We start from the raw sequence: 16,665 nt of genomic DNA on the forward strand, positions 1-16,665 counted from the left end.
AAGATTGGGAAGTTAAAGTCCCCCATAACAACTACCTTGTCACTCTTGCTCCTATAGAGAATCATCTTTGCTATTCTTTCCTCTACATCTCTGGAACAATTCAGAGGCCTATAGAAAACCGCCAACAGTGTGACATCTCCTTTCCTGCTTCTAATCTTAACCCATACTGCCTCAGTAGATGGGTCCTCAAAAGTCCTTTCTGCAACAATAATACTGTCCTTGACTAACAATGCCACACCAGCACCCCCTCTCTTTTACCAACATCCCAGTTCTTCCTGAAACATCTAAAGCCCGGAACCTGCAACAACCATTCCTGTCCCTGCTCTATCCAGGTCTCTTAAGTGGCCACAACATCAAAATCCCAGGTACCAACCTGGGATGCAAGTTCATCCACCTTATTCCGGATGTTCCTGGCGTTGAAGTAGACACACTACAAACCACCTTCTTGGTTGCTGGAGACCTATTGCAACCTTAAAACCTCATTCTGACCCCACTACTCTCAACCTCCTGTATACGCAAACCTCCTGTATACGCAAACCTCCTGTATACGCAAACTACAAGTTTGGTTCCCATCCCCCGGCTGAATTAGTTTAAACCCTCCCAAAGAGCATTAGCAAACTCCACCCCCCCCCCCCACCCCCCAGGATATTGGTACCCCTCTGGTTCAGGTGAAGATCATCCTGTTTGTAGAGGTTCCATCTACCCCAGAAAGAGCCCCAATTATCCAGGTATCTGAAACCCTCCCTTCTGCACCATCCCTGTGGTCACATGTTTAACTCCTCCCTCTCCCTATTCCTTGCCTCGCTAGCAAGTGGTACAGGCAACAAACCAGAGATAACAACTCTGTTTGAGCTCTAAACTTCCTCCCTAGCTCCCTGAATTTCGGCCTTAAATTCCCATCTCTCTTCCTACCTATGTCGTTGGTGCCTATGTGGGCCATGACTTGGGGCTGCTCCCCCTCCCCCTCAAGGATACCGAAAACACGATCAGAGACATTACACACCCTGGCACCTGGGAGGCAACACACTAACTGTGAGTCTCTCTTGTTCCCACAGAACCTCCTATCTGTTCCCCTTACTATGGAGTCCCCAATGACTAATTCAAAGTAACATTTGGCTGGTCCACAACAATCATTGGTTTCATTTCATTTGGTGTTCTCCCCTCGCCACTGCCTTCAAGTGCATTATCCCACAACCTGACGCAGTCTGTGTCTACCTCCTTCCCAAAATCCACAAACAGAACCGCCCAGGCAGACCCATTGTTTCTGCCTGATACTGCCCCACAGAACTCCTCATTTTCTACCTTGACTCCATTTTGTGTTCTCTCCTGTTCAGTCCCTGCCCACTTACATCCACAGTTCTTGTGATGCTTTACATCAGTTTTGGAATTTCCCGTTTGAGTGCTCCAGCTGTCTCCTCTTTACCATGGACGTGTGAAGGGATTGCACCCTAACAGGGTGGTCTAAGGGCTCTCTGCTTCTTCCTGGAATAAAGGCCTGAACCGTCCCCATCCATCACCTCCCTCCTCCACCTGACCAAGCTCATCCTCACTTTGAACAACTTCTCCTTTAACTCATCCTACTTTCTTCATATGTGGCCATGGGCACCTGCATGGGTCCCAGTGATGCCCTGTCTCCTTTTGGGGTACATGGAACTCTCCCCTTGTTCCAGTCGTACTGTAACTGCCCCCTCCCTCCTCCCCTGCCCCACACCCACAACTCCTTTTCTGGTGTATCGATGATGTTATCAGTGCTGCTTCCCCCTCTTGTTTGGAATTGGAGACGTTTAACAATTTCACTTCCAATTTCCACCCTACTCTCACCTTCATGTCTGACTCTTCCCTTCCCTTCCTTGACATTACTGTTTCCATTTCTGGGGATAGGCTGGCCACCAATATCCACTATGAAGCCACTGACACCCACAGTTACCTCATCCTGTTTCCTGTGAAGACTTCATTCTCTCAGTTTCTCTATCTCCACTGCTTTTGTTCCAAATGCCAGCTTCTATATGTTCCCCAACTTCCTCAACCAAGGAGTCCCCATCATTGTAGCTGATGGAGTTCTCAACCATGTCCAACCCATCTCCTGCACTTCAGCCTTCATCCACTTCTTTTCTCCCACAGCGATGTTTAGGTGCCCTTGGTCTTCACTTACCACCCCGCAAGCAGCCACTCCAAAGGGTTGTAAGCTGCCATTTCAGCCACCTCCAGTGGAATGCCACCACTAGGCATATATTCCCCTCCCCTCCCTTGTCAGCCTTCCATATAGACCATTTCCTCTGGGACACCCTTGCCCACTTCTCCTCCACTTGCAACACCCTCCCATGCAATCACAGAAGATGTAACACCCGCCTATTCACATCCTCCCTCCTCACCAAGGCCCCACACACACACACCTTCCACATGAAGCAGCAATTTACCTGCATTTCGCTTAATCTAGTCTTCTGTATCGCTGCTCACAATGTGGTCATCCCTATGCTGGGGAGACGAAGCGCAGACTAAGCGGTCCCTCTGAAGAACATCTACATTTTGTTCAACAAAAAGACCCTGAGCTTCCTGTTGCTTGTCACTTCAGCACACCACTGAGTTCCCTGGCCAACATCTCTGTCTCAGGTGTGCTGCGATGATCCAGTGAAGCTCTGAACAAACTGGAAGAACAGCTCCTCCTTTTTCACTTGGGAGCCTTCTAGACTCAATATCAAGTTCAACACCTTTAGGGCTTGAGACACCTTCTCCCACATCCTTACCCCAACCCCCACACTGGGCCTTGTCATCACATGGGTCACTACCACAACCATCCCATTGTCAGCTACTATTTGTCCCTATTAGCAGCTATTGATTCTCCCAGCTTTACCCATTCCTTTGTTTGTCCAACTATCTCTCTGGGCTCCATCTCCAACTTGTTTACTCATTCTGCATCTGCCCACACACCTCACCTTCAGCATGTATACCTACCTTTTCCCAGTTCCAATCAGTTCTGAAAAAGGGTCGCTGGACCCAAAATGTTAACTCTGCTTTCTCTCCACAGATACCGCCAGAGCTGCTGAATTTTTCCAACAATTTCTGTTTTGGTTTCTGATTTCCAGCATCCGCAGTCTTTGGATTTTTTTTTGTGTCTCCAGAGTTAGGCATGTTTGTCCTGTGAGAGGTTCCGGCAGCCTGTATTGACAAGACGAGGGTGGACCTCAAGGTGATTCAGGATGGCCAAACACATAGCAGATGCAGTACAGTGTGGCTAAATGTGAAGTGACATTCAGCACTTTGGTCTGGGATTTCTGGTCACAGGGTATTGAACCCAAAGATGAGTCACTGCCTCTAGCCTCGCTCCAAGGCTACCCCTAGGTTTTACTGGGCAGTTGCTACTACCTTGCATGACACGATGGTGACTCCCAGCAGTGTGAGGGGAAGCTTTCTTAATGCTGGGGTTAGCCCAATTTGATACCCCTCCCCTCAGCTCCCCACCTCCACAGAGAGTGTAAAGTTCTTAGAGATGCAAAGAAGGCCTGAATCAGAGAAGAGTAACATAGGCCTGAATACGTTGACAGAATTCAGGTGAAACAAAATGAGGAAGAGACTTGTAGATGACGATAATCATTAGAATCCCTACAGAGTGAAGCAGGCCATTCGGCCCATCGAGTCTCACCAACCATCCAAAGAGCATCCCAACCAGAGTCATCCCATCTCTGTAATCCTGTTAACCCACCTAGCCTGCACATCGCTGGACATTATGGGTGATTTAGCATGGCCAATCCATCCTAACCTGTGCATCTTTGAACTGTGGGAGGTCCAGAGCACCTGGAGCAAACTCATGCAAATTCCCCACAGAGAGTTGCCCGAGGCTGGAATCGAACCTTGATGCTGTAAGGCAGCAGAGCTAACCACTGAGCCACTGTGCACACCCCCCCCCCCTTCCCTCCCACCAAAGATGTGAAATTGATATATGGGCAGGCAGAAAGTCAGTGAAGATTATCAAGAACAAACTAAACATCAGTAGCTTCCAATGCACCCATATAACAACTGAAAGGGACAGTGTTCAATTATTTTTGGAATGATTTATTCTTGGAGGTATTTCTTCATTAAATGTCCAGCCATACAGACATTTATCCTTGGTTGAATCAAGTTACAGTAAAGACCAGGGTGCAAACATTTAATATGGGGAAATGAGACTTAGTGTTGGAAAGGATGCAATTCATGCAATACAGGCCACAGCATTCCATCAGGTGGAAGATAGGAATAGTATAGCAGCAAAGCCATGGAGAAGTGTTGCAGTAAGAGTGGGATTGTTATTGAGGATGAAACAAGCTGTCTTGTTGATGGAAAGAATGCATACAGTTATATTTGCAGTGCTCTATATATACAACTGTACGTAATCTTGGCTTAAAGTTTGAGCATGGTTTGTGATAGCAATCATAGCAGAAAACTGTTCTCCCACTGCGGATTATTAACTGCAATAAATTGTAATCTTATGTCACTTATGATGATGGATAATAGGACCAGGAATCTTGCCAACTGACGCAATCTAATTTATTGTCTACAGGAGGACTCAACAAAATTCATTAGCAGCTAGAGTTTTTCCCACAATCACAATGGAAAAAAGTCCATAATCTAAATTCTGATATGCCTACATTCATATTAGGATCAGGAGTAGGCCATTTGGCCCTTTAAGCCTGCTCTACCGTGCAGTGAAATCTTCGTCTGAACTTCACATTCCTGGCTCCCACCCCGAAACAATTTTTTGACCCTTTGGTTGTCAAAAGACCAATGCAAATATATGACATGCACAGCTATGAAAAAGGCAGAAGGATACAGACAAACACTGGCTTCAACTTGAGTGTTCCACTTGAATGAAGAAAGGGATATTGGCATTGGAAATGTTACACACTGGGGAAAAGAATTTGAGGCTAATCCCAGATCTTACTGATACTGATTACTTTCAATTCCTCCAACTCACTGGACCCTTGGTTCTAGAACATTTCTGGGAGATTATTTTTGCTCACATTTGAGGAGAACCAACGTGTGTCTTCAATACTTCTGTTACATCTTTCTTCCACATTGTGATTTCCCTGCTTTCTGACTGTAAGCACCCACATTTTACTCTTCACATGTTTATGGAAGCTTTGACAGTTATTCTGACATTGACTGCAATTTTACTCTCATACTCTATTTTCTCTCTTATGACCAAGCTTTTTGTCTGTTTTGCTGAATTTTAATCTGCTTCCTATCCTCAGCTTTTTCTGGTGATTTTATATGTCTCCTTTTTGGGTCTAATACTGTCTAATATTTCTTTTATAAGCCCTGGTTGAGGCGCCTTTGGGCCAGTCGGGAATGAACAATTATTGCAATTCATGCACATATTCTTTAAATGTTGACCAGTGACAAGCCACTGTCAACCCTTTTAGTGATATTTCCCGATTTGTCCCTGCAGGGGTCCAGACTATTCTCTCTACTATTGAATCCCCTATCACTATAGTGCTGCTATTCATCTGCCTGCCTTTGTGCCACAGCCACAGCCTGCACTATCTGCCTTCCTCTTCTCTGCCTGGTGGTCACCCATCCTTTTCTGCCTGTATAGTCCTTCTGTGCAATGTAACTGTCTCACAGAACGTGCTGTCAACAATAATGTCAGCATAACAGATGCTCTGCAGTGTGTCCACCCAGCAGGAAGCTGCAACTGGACAACCCCAACCAGGGAACTCATGTTCTGTGGTATCCATCTGGCTGACCGCATTCCCAGCACTGCACCTTGAAAGAATATGAATTATGGGCGAATTTTGCTTCACTCTGAACAGTCCCACTGTAATGCAAAGTCCTTGCTTTAGCTTAATATCCCTTATGCTACTTTTACTACTTATTTTGTCAGCTCTAGCTTCCTCAGTTTAATCCAAGTACAGCTACTGTTTAAAAATGAATGCCCTTCTAAATTATAGCAATTTGTAGGCAATCCTTAACAGCAGTTTCTTACCAATCAATGAATTTCATTTCTTTGCGAACTCTTTCATTTACATTTGGTTTTGAACTCAGCACCTGCTGCTCCCTCTGATTCCCAAAGTAGGGTTTAACACAAATCAGCTGCTTTCCCTGCACTCGTGACGTCATACTGCTGTTGGATTCAGTGCTTCTCAATTGCACCTTATTTCACCTTTCATCTCTTCCGCAGGAGACTTTATTTATGTAAGTAAACGTTAATTAGGCATCTCTTTCTTCCTCTGCCTCAAATTCATCCTTTGTCTCAAACTTCCACTGACTCACTCTGTCTCAGTCTCCCTTTGGCAAAATCACCTTCGCTCTGACTGGCTTAGTCCAATAGCATGTCAATTTGCACACGATTTGATTTCAAAATTCACAAGTGGACTGTGTCAAAAACATTACAAGGTTGGCTGATATAAAAGAAAATGCTGCAAACACACAGGAAACTAAGCAACGCCTATGTAAAGTGAAACAGAATTAATATTTTGTTTAGTTCACAGTTTTTCCATCTTTCCACAAATTCTACCTGACCTGATAAACTTTGCCAGCATATTTGGTCTTTCCGCTTTCTGCTTGGAGCTGGACTATTTCGGGGGGATTGGAAATGTTCTGCTTTGGTTTCAGATTTCCAGCATTTGCAGTGTTTTGCTTTTGCCTGAATTTTTGTGAGGAGCATTTAAGTCTCCACCATGATGGATAGAAATTGCTGGAAAAGCTCAGCAGGTCTGCAGCATCTGTGGAGAGAAATCGGAGTCTTCAGTTCTTATTTAGTAACAAGAAAAGCTTGGAATATGAAGAAAGGACTTTTTGTAAAGTCTATCCGGCCTGGTGTATTAGTATTTGCAAGCTCCTCTGAGTGTTCTTTCTGGTCAGTCAAGGTCAGAGCATGGAGCTGGTATTTTGATTTCTTGATTTATTTGATCTGATTTAAGTTTTATGGTCACCATGTATTCAAGTACAGGAGTACAGTGAAAATTGTACAGTATTGCCACACATGGTGCCATCTTAGGTAAGAAGATACTTCAGTCCAAAGCTTAGCTACAAATAATAATAGAGAAACAAAGATAAAAGTAAAGCATTGCTGTTGATCTTGGTATAAGTAGAAAGCTAAAGAAATAAAATTAAAAATTAACATTACAGTCCTTCCTAATATTAAGTGGAAAAATAAAGATAAAAGTTCAGTATTTTGGAATGCCTAGTTCCATTGTGACTACAAGAATATCACCAATAACTCTTGGTGACTCAGTCTGTGATGAATTTTCATGTTTTGCCAAACACAGATAGTCCCAGTATGTGGCAAAGTATCCACATTCCGCCAGAAAATGAATCAAACCGGCTCACTAACTAACTCACAGAATTGTTAGAGTGCAGAAAGTGGTTGATCAGTCTGTGGTCTCTGGCTGGCCAAATGAGTATCCCATCCGCCTGCCTTCTCCCCTTTTCAAATCATATAATTCCCTTTTGGTACCTGGATTGCACCTGCCTCCACCACATTCTCCGACAGTGCATACCCAACTCTAACCACTCATCAGTGTTTTATCTCCTATCACTTTTATATCTTTTACTCATTACTTTGATTCAATGCTTTCATGTTTGCAATTCTTTGAAGTGGGAATATTTTCTTTCAACTTACTTCATTGAATTATAGAATATTCATAGTTTAGAAGCAGGCCATTCAGCGCATTGAGTCCATGCCATCCTTCCAAAGAACATTCCACCCAGACCTACCCCTGTATCCCTGTAACCCTGCATTTACCATGGCTCATCCACTTGGCCTGTACATCCCAGTACTGAGTGAGGAAACCAGTTCACCCGGCAGAAACCGACGCAGACACGGGAGAATGCAAACTCCACACAGACAGTCACCCGCGGGGAGAATTGAACCCAGGTCCCTGGCATTATGAGGCAGTAGTGCTAACCACTGATCCACCGTGCCACCAAAGCAATTTACTTTGTCCAGTGCAATTCATCACATTGATGTGACTCCTAGTTGGTGTCCTAAACTAATTCTCTGTATTAATAAGTGCCTGGGCAGTTTTATCATGTTGAAGACACTTGTTGGTGTCTTGTTGAATGCATCTTGTTGGTGATACTTCAGTGTCTCGGAACGTAATGCAGGAATGGGCATTTAGAAGTAGCAGCCTCTTTGTGTGTTCCTAAATAGGTTCATTTTTCTCCAAATGGCCACCCTTGACTGCAGAGCCAGGCAATTTAAAGTAGTCCTTTGTCCTGCAAAGGTTTGCCCTGTCCTTCTGCTTTTAGTTAACTCAGCCTAGATAAGTTTGAACTTGCCACATTTCGACTGGGATTGGGCACTGGTTAGGGGACCGGCAGGGCCATCCTATCCGTTCCACTGAGGAGGTCCTTCTGCCATTTCATTAGCAGCTATCTGTGATTGAGGATTTGGTATAAATCCTGGCTACCGACAGTTACTGGCCACTCAAAAGCTGGTGCATTCTCATGCCACTCGCACCAGTGAGAGCAGTGTCTGCTGGTACCTCTGCACACGCCTGGTCTGCTGGTACCTCTGCACACGCCTGGTCTGCTGGTACCTCGCTACCCACCTGTGCCACAGCTCAGGGAATCGTAGAGCAATTCCAGACCACAGGAGAGTGAAGGTGGAAGGAGGTGTCATTTGATGGAGGAACAAGTAAGGAGAAGGAGGAGGTCTTTCAGCAGCCGCCCTCCCTCCCTGAAGCCAGGTCCCTCAATTGGCGCAAAGTGTCTAAGACATGAGGAAGCCCCAATGAGAAGAGAAATATTCCAAGAGTGCTAAAGAGACCCATGCAGCTCCTTAAGAGACCACTGAATGGTGGTGGCTCAGGTTAAATGGATGTCATTAAAGAGCTCGATTGATAGCCCTCTACCAATGGCCTGAATCCCAAATCATTCCTTCTGCAGGAAGATTTAATTACAGGGCCTGACTTCCATGGTTACCAAGCATTGCATTAAATTCAGCCCTATGTATAATTTAGGGAATATTCACAGTCTTTACTTATAATGTTTCAGCTTTGTTGTTTTCACAAGATAATTTTTTTTTGATGTGTTACCAGAAGCCCCAGTTATTGGATCGTCTAGCAAAAATGTCACAAATCTTGCAACATGGCATCTAACTGCAGTTGTCGGGAGTGCTTTATTTGTCAGACTTGGGGCAACGATCACCATTATTTGTCCCGTTGTAGGTGAGTGAAACAGATGAGCTTATTGGCGGTCATTGCATTATATGTTTCAGTTATTGAAAACCTTTTACATCTCAGAGGGAAAACTATTAAACCTTGTGCCAATTCTCTAAAGCAGCTAATTCATCGTTCACCATTCCAGTATTATGTAAAACAAATCCTCAAATATTAAATCACTTTCCTTTCAGCAACTGTTATGAATGTGGTCTCCCCAAGTGAGAGGGCTCTCTCTCCCTGACAATCCTTTGAGGAAGATTAATTCTGCCTTATAAGAGTTATTCTGAGGTTGATTTTAACTTATTCCCTTTAGTTATTGATTCACCAACCAATAGAAATTGTTTCATTTTGTTTCACCTGTGCTGCCTGAGATGAATATTGAGGATCTCCCTTCAAGACCGACTACCACTCATGAAGATTAGCCTGTGTGCAGGATGCCCAGCACATTTACCCTCTTGAGTCAGTGATAACTCCATTGGCCGGGTAATGTTCCATGGTGAGCACCTAAGATCCACGGGTCACTTACGTCTATCATATCAGGATGACTCACCTCTATAAGCAAGCAAGAGCTCACATTGACCAGAGTGAGAGTTGATGAATAGTAAATTCTCACTGCTGCCAGAGTGCTTGGAAGCAAGTAGTCAGAAAGGGCATGGGAAAAGCCAAGGGCAAAATAACTAGCTAGCTGATGGGAAGGAGAAGGGTAAAAACAACAGTCTAACTCAGCCAATGTTAATCATCAGCGTTAGCTAAGGGAGGGACAGCCACTCATGAATCAACCTCTATGATGGGCAAGTTGTTGGAGGGAATCCTGAGGGGCAGGATGTACATGTATTTGGAAAGGCAAGGACTGATTCAGGATAGTCAACATGGCTTTGTGCGTGGGAAATCATGTCTCACAAACTTGATTGAGTTTTTTGAAAAAATAACAAAGAAGATTGATGAGGGCAGAGCAGTAGATATGATCTATATGGACTTCAGTAAGACCATAAGACATAGGAGTGGAAGTAAGACCATTCAGCCCATCGAGTCCACTCCGCCATTCAATCATGGCTGATGGGCATTTCAACTCCACTTACCAGCGTTCTCCCCGTAGCCCTTAATTCCTCGTGACATCAAGAATCTATCAATCTCGGCCTTGAAGACATTTAGCGTCCCGGCCTCCACTGCACTCCATGGCAATGAATTCCACAGGCCCATCACTCTCTGGCTGAAGAAATGTCTCCGCATTTCTGTTCTGAATTGACCCCCTCTAATTCTAAGGCTGTGTCCACGGGTCCTAGTTTCCTTGCCTAACGGAAACAATTTCCTAGCGTCCACTCTTTCCAAGCCATGTATTATCTTGTACGTCCCTATTAAGTCTCCCCTCAATCTTCTAAACGCCAACGAATACAATCCCAGGATCCTCAGACGTTCCTCATATGTTAGACCAACCATTCCAGGGATCATCCGTGTGAATCTCCGCTGGACACGTTCCAGTGCCAGTATGTCCTTCCTGAGGTGTGGGGACCAAAACTGGACACAGTACTCCAAATGGGGCCTAACCAGAGCTTTATAAAGTCTCAGTAGCACATCTCTGCTTTTATATTCCAACCCTCTTGAGATAAGAGTTGAAAATGTGTTGCTGGTTAAAGCACAGCAGGTCAGGCAGCATCCAAGGAATAGGAAATTCGACGTTTTGGGCATAAGCCCTTCATCAGGAATGAGGAGAGGGTGCCAGGCAGGCTAAGATAAAAGGTAGGGAGGAGGGACTTGGGGGAGGGGCGATGGAGATGTGATAGGTGGAAGGAGGTCAAGGTGAGGGTGATAGGCCGGAGTGGGGTGGGGGCGGAGAGGTTAGGAAGAAGATTGCAGGTTAGGAGGGCGGTGCTGAGTTGAGGGAACCGACTGAGACATGGTGGGGGGAGGGGAAATGAGGAAACTGGAGAAATCTGAGTTCTGAGTGAACTCAGATTTCTCCAGTTTCCTCATTTCCCCTCCCCCCCACCATGTCTCAGTCGGTTCCCTCAACTCAGCACCGCCCTCCTAACCTGCAATCTTCTTCCTAACCTCTCCGCCCCCACCCCACTCCGGCCAATCACCCTCACCTTGACCTCCTTCCACCTATCACATCTCCATCGCCCCTCCCCCAAGTCCCTCCTCCCTACCTTTTATCTTAGCCTGCCTGGCACCCTCTCCTCATTCCTGATGAAGGGCTTATGCCCGAAACGTCGAATTTCCTATCCCTTGGATGCTGCCTGACCTGCTGTGCTTTAACTAGCAACACATTTTCAACTGTGATCTCCAGCATCTGCAGACCTCATTTTTTACTCTTGAGATAAGAGACAACATTGCATTCGCTTACTTAATCACGGACTCAACCTGCATGTTTACCTTTAGAGAAACCTCGACTAGCACTCCCAGATCCCTTTGTACTTTGGCTTTACTAATTTTCTCACCATTTAGAAAGTAGTCTATGCTTTTATTCTTTTTGCCAAAGTGCAAGACCTCGCACTTGCTCACGTTAAATTCCATCAGCCATTTCCTGGACCACTCTCCCAACCTGTCTAGATCCTTCTGTAGCCTCCCCACTTCCTCAGTACTACCTGCCTGTCCACCTAACTTTGTATCATCGGCAAACTTCACTAGAATGCCCCCAGTCCCCTCATCCAAATCATTAATACATAATGCGAATAGCTGTGGCCCCAACACTGAACCCTGCGGAACACCGCTTGTCACCGGCTGCCATTCTGAAAAAGAACCTTTTATCCCAACTCTCTGCCTTCTGTTAGACAGCCAATCCTCAATCCATCCCAGCAGCTCACCTCGAACACCATGGGCCCTCACCTTGCTCAAGCAGCCTTTTGAAAGTCTAGATAGACAACATCCACTGGGTTTCCCTGGTCTAACCTATTTGTTACCTCTTCAAAAATTTCCAACAGGTTTTTCAGGCATGACCTCCCCTTACTAAATCCATGTTGACTTGTTCTAATCAGACTCTGCTCTTCCAAGAATTTAGAAACCTCATCCTTAATGATGGATTCTAGAATTTTACCAACAACCGAGGTTAAGCTGATTGGCCTATAATTTTCCATCTTTTCTCTTGATCCTTTCTTGAACAAGGGGGTTACAACAGCCATCTTCCAATCATCCGGGACCTTTCCTGACTCCAGTGACTCTTGAAAGATCTCAACCAATGCGTCTGCTATTTCCTCAGCCACCTCTCTCAGAACTCTAGGGTGTATCCCATCGGGGCCAGGAGATTTATCAATTTTAAGACTTAATAACTTTTCTAGCACTATCTCTTTCATAATGGCAACCATACTGAACTCAGCCCCGTGACTCCCTTTAATTTTTGGGAAATTACTCATGTCTTCCACTGTGAAAACTGACGCAAGGCGTTCGACAAGGTTCCCCATGGGAGACTGATTAGCAAGGTTAGATCTCATGGAATACAGGGCGAACTAGCCATTTGGATACAGAACTGGCTCAAAGGTAGAAGACAGCGGGTAGTAGTGGAGGGTTGTTTTTCAGACTGGAGGCCTGTGACCAGTGGAGTGCCACAAGGAACAGTGCTGGGCCCTCTAGTTTTTGTCATTTACATAAATGATTTGGAAGAAAACATAAAAGGTACAGTTAGTAAGTTTGCAGATGACGTCAAAATTGGAGGTGTAGTGGACAGCAAAGATTACCTCACATTACAATAGGATTTTGATCAGATGGGCCAATGGGCTGAGGAGGGACAGATGAAGTTTAATTCAGATAAATGCGAGGTGCTGCATTTTGGGAAAGGAAATCTTAGCAGGACTTATACATTTAATGGTAAGGTCCTAGGGAGTGTTGCTGAGCAAAGAGGCCCTAGAGTGCAGTTTCATAGCTCCCTGAAAGTGGAGTCACAGGTAGATAGGATAGTGAAGAAGGCTTTTGGTATGCTTACCTTTATTGGTCAGAGTATTGAGTACAGGAGTTGGGAGGTCATGTTGCGGCTGTACAGGACATAGGTTAGGCCGCTGTTGGAATATTGCGTGCAATTCTGGTCTCCTTCCTACCGGAAAGATATTGTGAAACTTGAAAGGGTTCAGATAAGATTTACAAGGATGTCACCAGGGTTGGAGGATCTGAGCTACAGGGAGAGGCAGAACAGGATGGGGCTGTTTTCCCTAGAGTGTCGGAGGCTAAGGGGTGACCTTATAGAGGTTTACAAAATTATGAGGGGCATGGATAGGATAAATAGACAAAGTCTTTTCCCTGGGGTTGGGGAGTCCAGAACTAGAGGGCATAGGTTTAAGGTGAGAGAGGAAAGATATAAAAGAGACTTAAGGGGCAACGTTTTCACGCAGAGGGTGGTACGTGTATTGAATGAGCTGCCAGAGGATGTGGTGGAGGCTGGTACAATTGCAACATTTAAAAGGCATTTGGATGGGTATATGAATAAGAAGGGTTTGGAGGGATATGGGCTGGGTGCTGGCTGGTGGGACTAGATTGGGTGGAGATATCTGATCGGCATGGACAGGTTGGACTGAAGGGGCTGTTTCCATGCTGTAAATCTCTATGACTCTATAACCTCTACTGTCCCAACAATGATATTAAATCTCAAAGTGACATACACCCCATGCACCATCTTCTCCCAGATTGACAGATGTCTATTAATTTCTTTTTCTAAAATCCCTTATGTTTGTGATATACTCTATCATATCTGTAAAATTCATGATTAACCCAGATTATAATATTGACTTCATTTCAAATGTACTCCCTTTGTGACATCCCAAAGTTGTGAAAAAACTATATAATTACAAGGCTTTTGATGCTTACAATGTTTGATTAACATTGTTTGCCTATAATTATCATGAAGACATAGACTGCTAATATCACCGCTAGAAATAATATGGTTATGATTTAATGCTTTGAATAATATTCCAAGCCCATTGGAGAACGAGAATTGAATTTATGCCATAATCCATCCTGTTAATGTGATATGTGAATGATAGTGCCAAATTTGATGCATATGTTTGTAAATATGAATCTTATGTAAAGTAAAACAGACAACCAAGCTAATGAGCAGAGTTTAGGTTTTGCGACAGAGTCTGAGCCAGCAGATGGAATCCAGTGTTGTCTCAGGCAAAAACCCACCATCAGGCAGTTGACTGAGCAGTGTCGGGACAGAAACCCCACCCCACAATACCGTTCCCATCCACCCAAAAAACACTACAGAGCAGACAGAAGTTGGAAGCTGGTTATTACAAATAGTGCCACTGGGTATGGTGGCTGTTGTTGGTAATGCACCTCCAGAAGCCCAGGGTTAACAAGGGATCTCAGGTTAAATTGAATGTGGGTCAGATGGAAGGGGTAACATGAGTGAAGGGTTTTTTTTAGATTAGATTAGATTAGACTTACAGTGTGGAAACAGGCCCTTCGGCCCAACAAGTCCACACCGACCCGCCAAAGCGCAACCCACCCTTACCCCTACATTTATCCCTTACCTAACACTACGGGCAATTTAGCATGGCCAATTCACCTGACCCACACATCTTTGGACTGTGGGAGGAAACCGGAGCACCCGGAGGAAACCCACGCAGACACGGGGAGAACGTGCAAACTCCACACAGTCAGTCACCTGAGTCGGGAATTGAACCTGGGTCTCTGGCGCTGTGAGGCAGCAGTGCTAACCACTGTGCCACCGTGCCGCCCACAAAGGTGTTCAAAGGTAAGAGCAGAGATGTGTCTTTTCTAGTATTACCCCTTTCCATTTCCAGCTGGTGAGTCCCTCCATGGAGCACTTTCAACAGCCTGGCAAACATCCCCTCCCTCCAACTGTGACCCCTCACCCCACCCTTCCTGCTTGGCAAATTCCCTCCGTCTGCCTGCATGTTAAAATGCCAGTGGAAGTGCCATGTGGCCCCTAATTGCCCTCTGAAGGACCATGATTGATGGCTGAACTGCATTCTGACCCTAGACTTAATCAGGCGGAGGGGTGAAGATGGTGGGATCCCCACCTTACCCTCTCCCCCAAAGCAATGCATCCACTTCCTGCAAACCCACCTCCAGAGGTTAAGGGCTGACATTAAGTTCCACCCAATGTTTCAGGCCAATAAATATTACATGGCAGCATTGAGATTATTTAGCAGATCAATGATGTGTTCCTTTTCCAACAGGTATGCCTGAACCAAAGGTTATATGGCGAATGAGGGATGGCTTGTTGGGTGGCAATTCTGTTCTCCTTCAGAACGGCTCTCTGGTGCTGAAGAATGTGACACTTGCAAATCGTGGAACTTATGATTGTATTGCCACAAATGAAATTGGACAAGCCACTGCATCCACGTTTCTGAAACTAGCTGGTAGGTCTTGTATGCTGTCATTTATCACAGGGTGGCATGGTTTACAAGGAGCAGTATTTATTACGTAACAATTATCAGTGAGTGTCCATTATCACTGGATCAAAGGGAAAGGGAAGTTATCCCCATGCTAGTCATACATGCTTCACAATAGCCAGAGGGTAGTGATGCCCTCAGAGACCAATAACCTTTACAAAGAGGTCTGCATACCCCAAACATCACAGACGCGAAGGATCATACACTAAGATTTCATGTTTTAGGACTGTTACTGAAAAAGGCATTGAAATCCACATTGACTAAACAGTGTTTAGTAATGAAAACACAAAACATATTTAGAGGGGGAGCTAGTAGTATTATAGCAATGTCACTGAGCCAGCAAATCCAAGGTATCGCTTTGTGCTTCAAATCCTATGCTCTGTTCACTAATGTGCTACATGTCACTCCTGATCCAGAGCAAAAATGTCTTCTGGAAGTCGAGCAAGCCAAGAATAATTAGGGATGGCTGTTTGCCTAGTCAGTGATACACATATCCCATGTAAGATTGAAAACAAACTCCAGAAAAAATATCCCCCTTACCTTCCCAAAACAACTGAAAATTCATTTCTGCATTTATGTTACACCACATCTCCACAGAATTGTAGATTTTTATTTGTTCTTTTAATTGAAGGTAAAATCTAGCATTTCATATCCCTTTCATTCTGCCCAGCAATAACCCACTTTTGTTTCCATTATTTTGTTTTTTTTTCATGAGATGTAGATGGCACTGGCTAGGCCAATATTTATTTCCCATCTATAATTGCCCTTGTGAAGCTACTGCTAAGCTGTTTTCTTTAACAGCTGCAGTCTAAATGGTGTCCATATTCTCTCAGTGTTGCTAGTAAGAGAAGATTTTGGTCCAGCAACTGTGAAGGGTCGATGATCTGGTTTCCTAGGACGGTGTGAGACTTGGTGGTGAGCTTGTGGTGTTCCCATTGATTTGCTGCTCTTGTCCTTCTCGATAATAAAGGTGGGATTAGAATGTGTGATTGGTGTGTTGTAATGCATCTTGTGGATGGTAAGCACAACAGCTACTGCAAGTCAGTGGTAGAATGAGTGATGTTGGAGATGGTGGTTTGGTTGCCAATCCAGTGGGTTGCTTTGACCTGGATGGTATCGAGCTTTTTGAGCATTGCTGGAGCTACACTCATCCAGGCAAATGGAGGATGTTGTATTTC

The 16,665-nt window shown here is 44.8% G+C and overlaps 1 protein-coding gene across 2 annotated transcripts in view; it reads left to right on the plus strand.

Moving 5' to 3' along the window:
- Positions 1-16,665, plus strand: part of adamtsl3 (ADAMTS-like 3) — a 661,690-nt gene that overhangs the window by 613,589 nt on the left and 31,436 nt on the right. For both annotated transcript variants that reach the window (XM_060852820.1, XM_060852818.1), the window contains exons 23-24: positions 9,018-9,146; positions 15,272-15,454. In XM_060852820.1, the coding sequence (XP_060708803.1) occupies positions 9,018-9,146; positions 15,272-15,454 (312 nt within the window). The remainder of the gene's footprint in view (positions 1-9,017; positions 9,147-15,271; positions 15,455-16,665) is intronic.

This window comes from Hemiscyllium ocellatum, chromosome 39 (genome assembly GCF_020745735.1).
Source record: "Hemiscyllium ocellatum isolate sHemOce1 chromosome 39, sHemOce1.pat.X.cur, whole genome shotgun sequence".
Lineage (NCBI taxonomy): Eukaryota > Metazoa > Chordata > Chondrichthyes > Orectolobiformes > Hemiscylliidae > Hemiscyllium > Hemiscyllium ocellatum.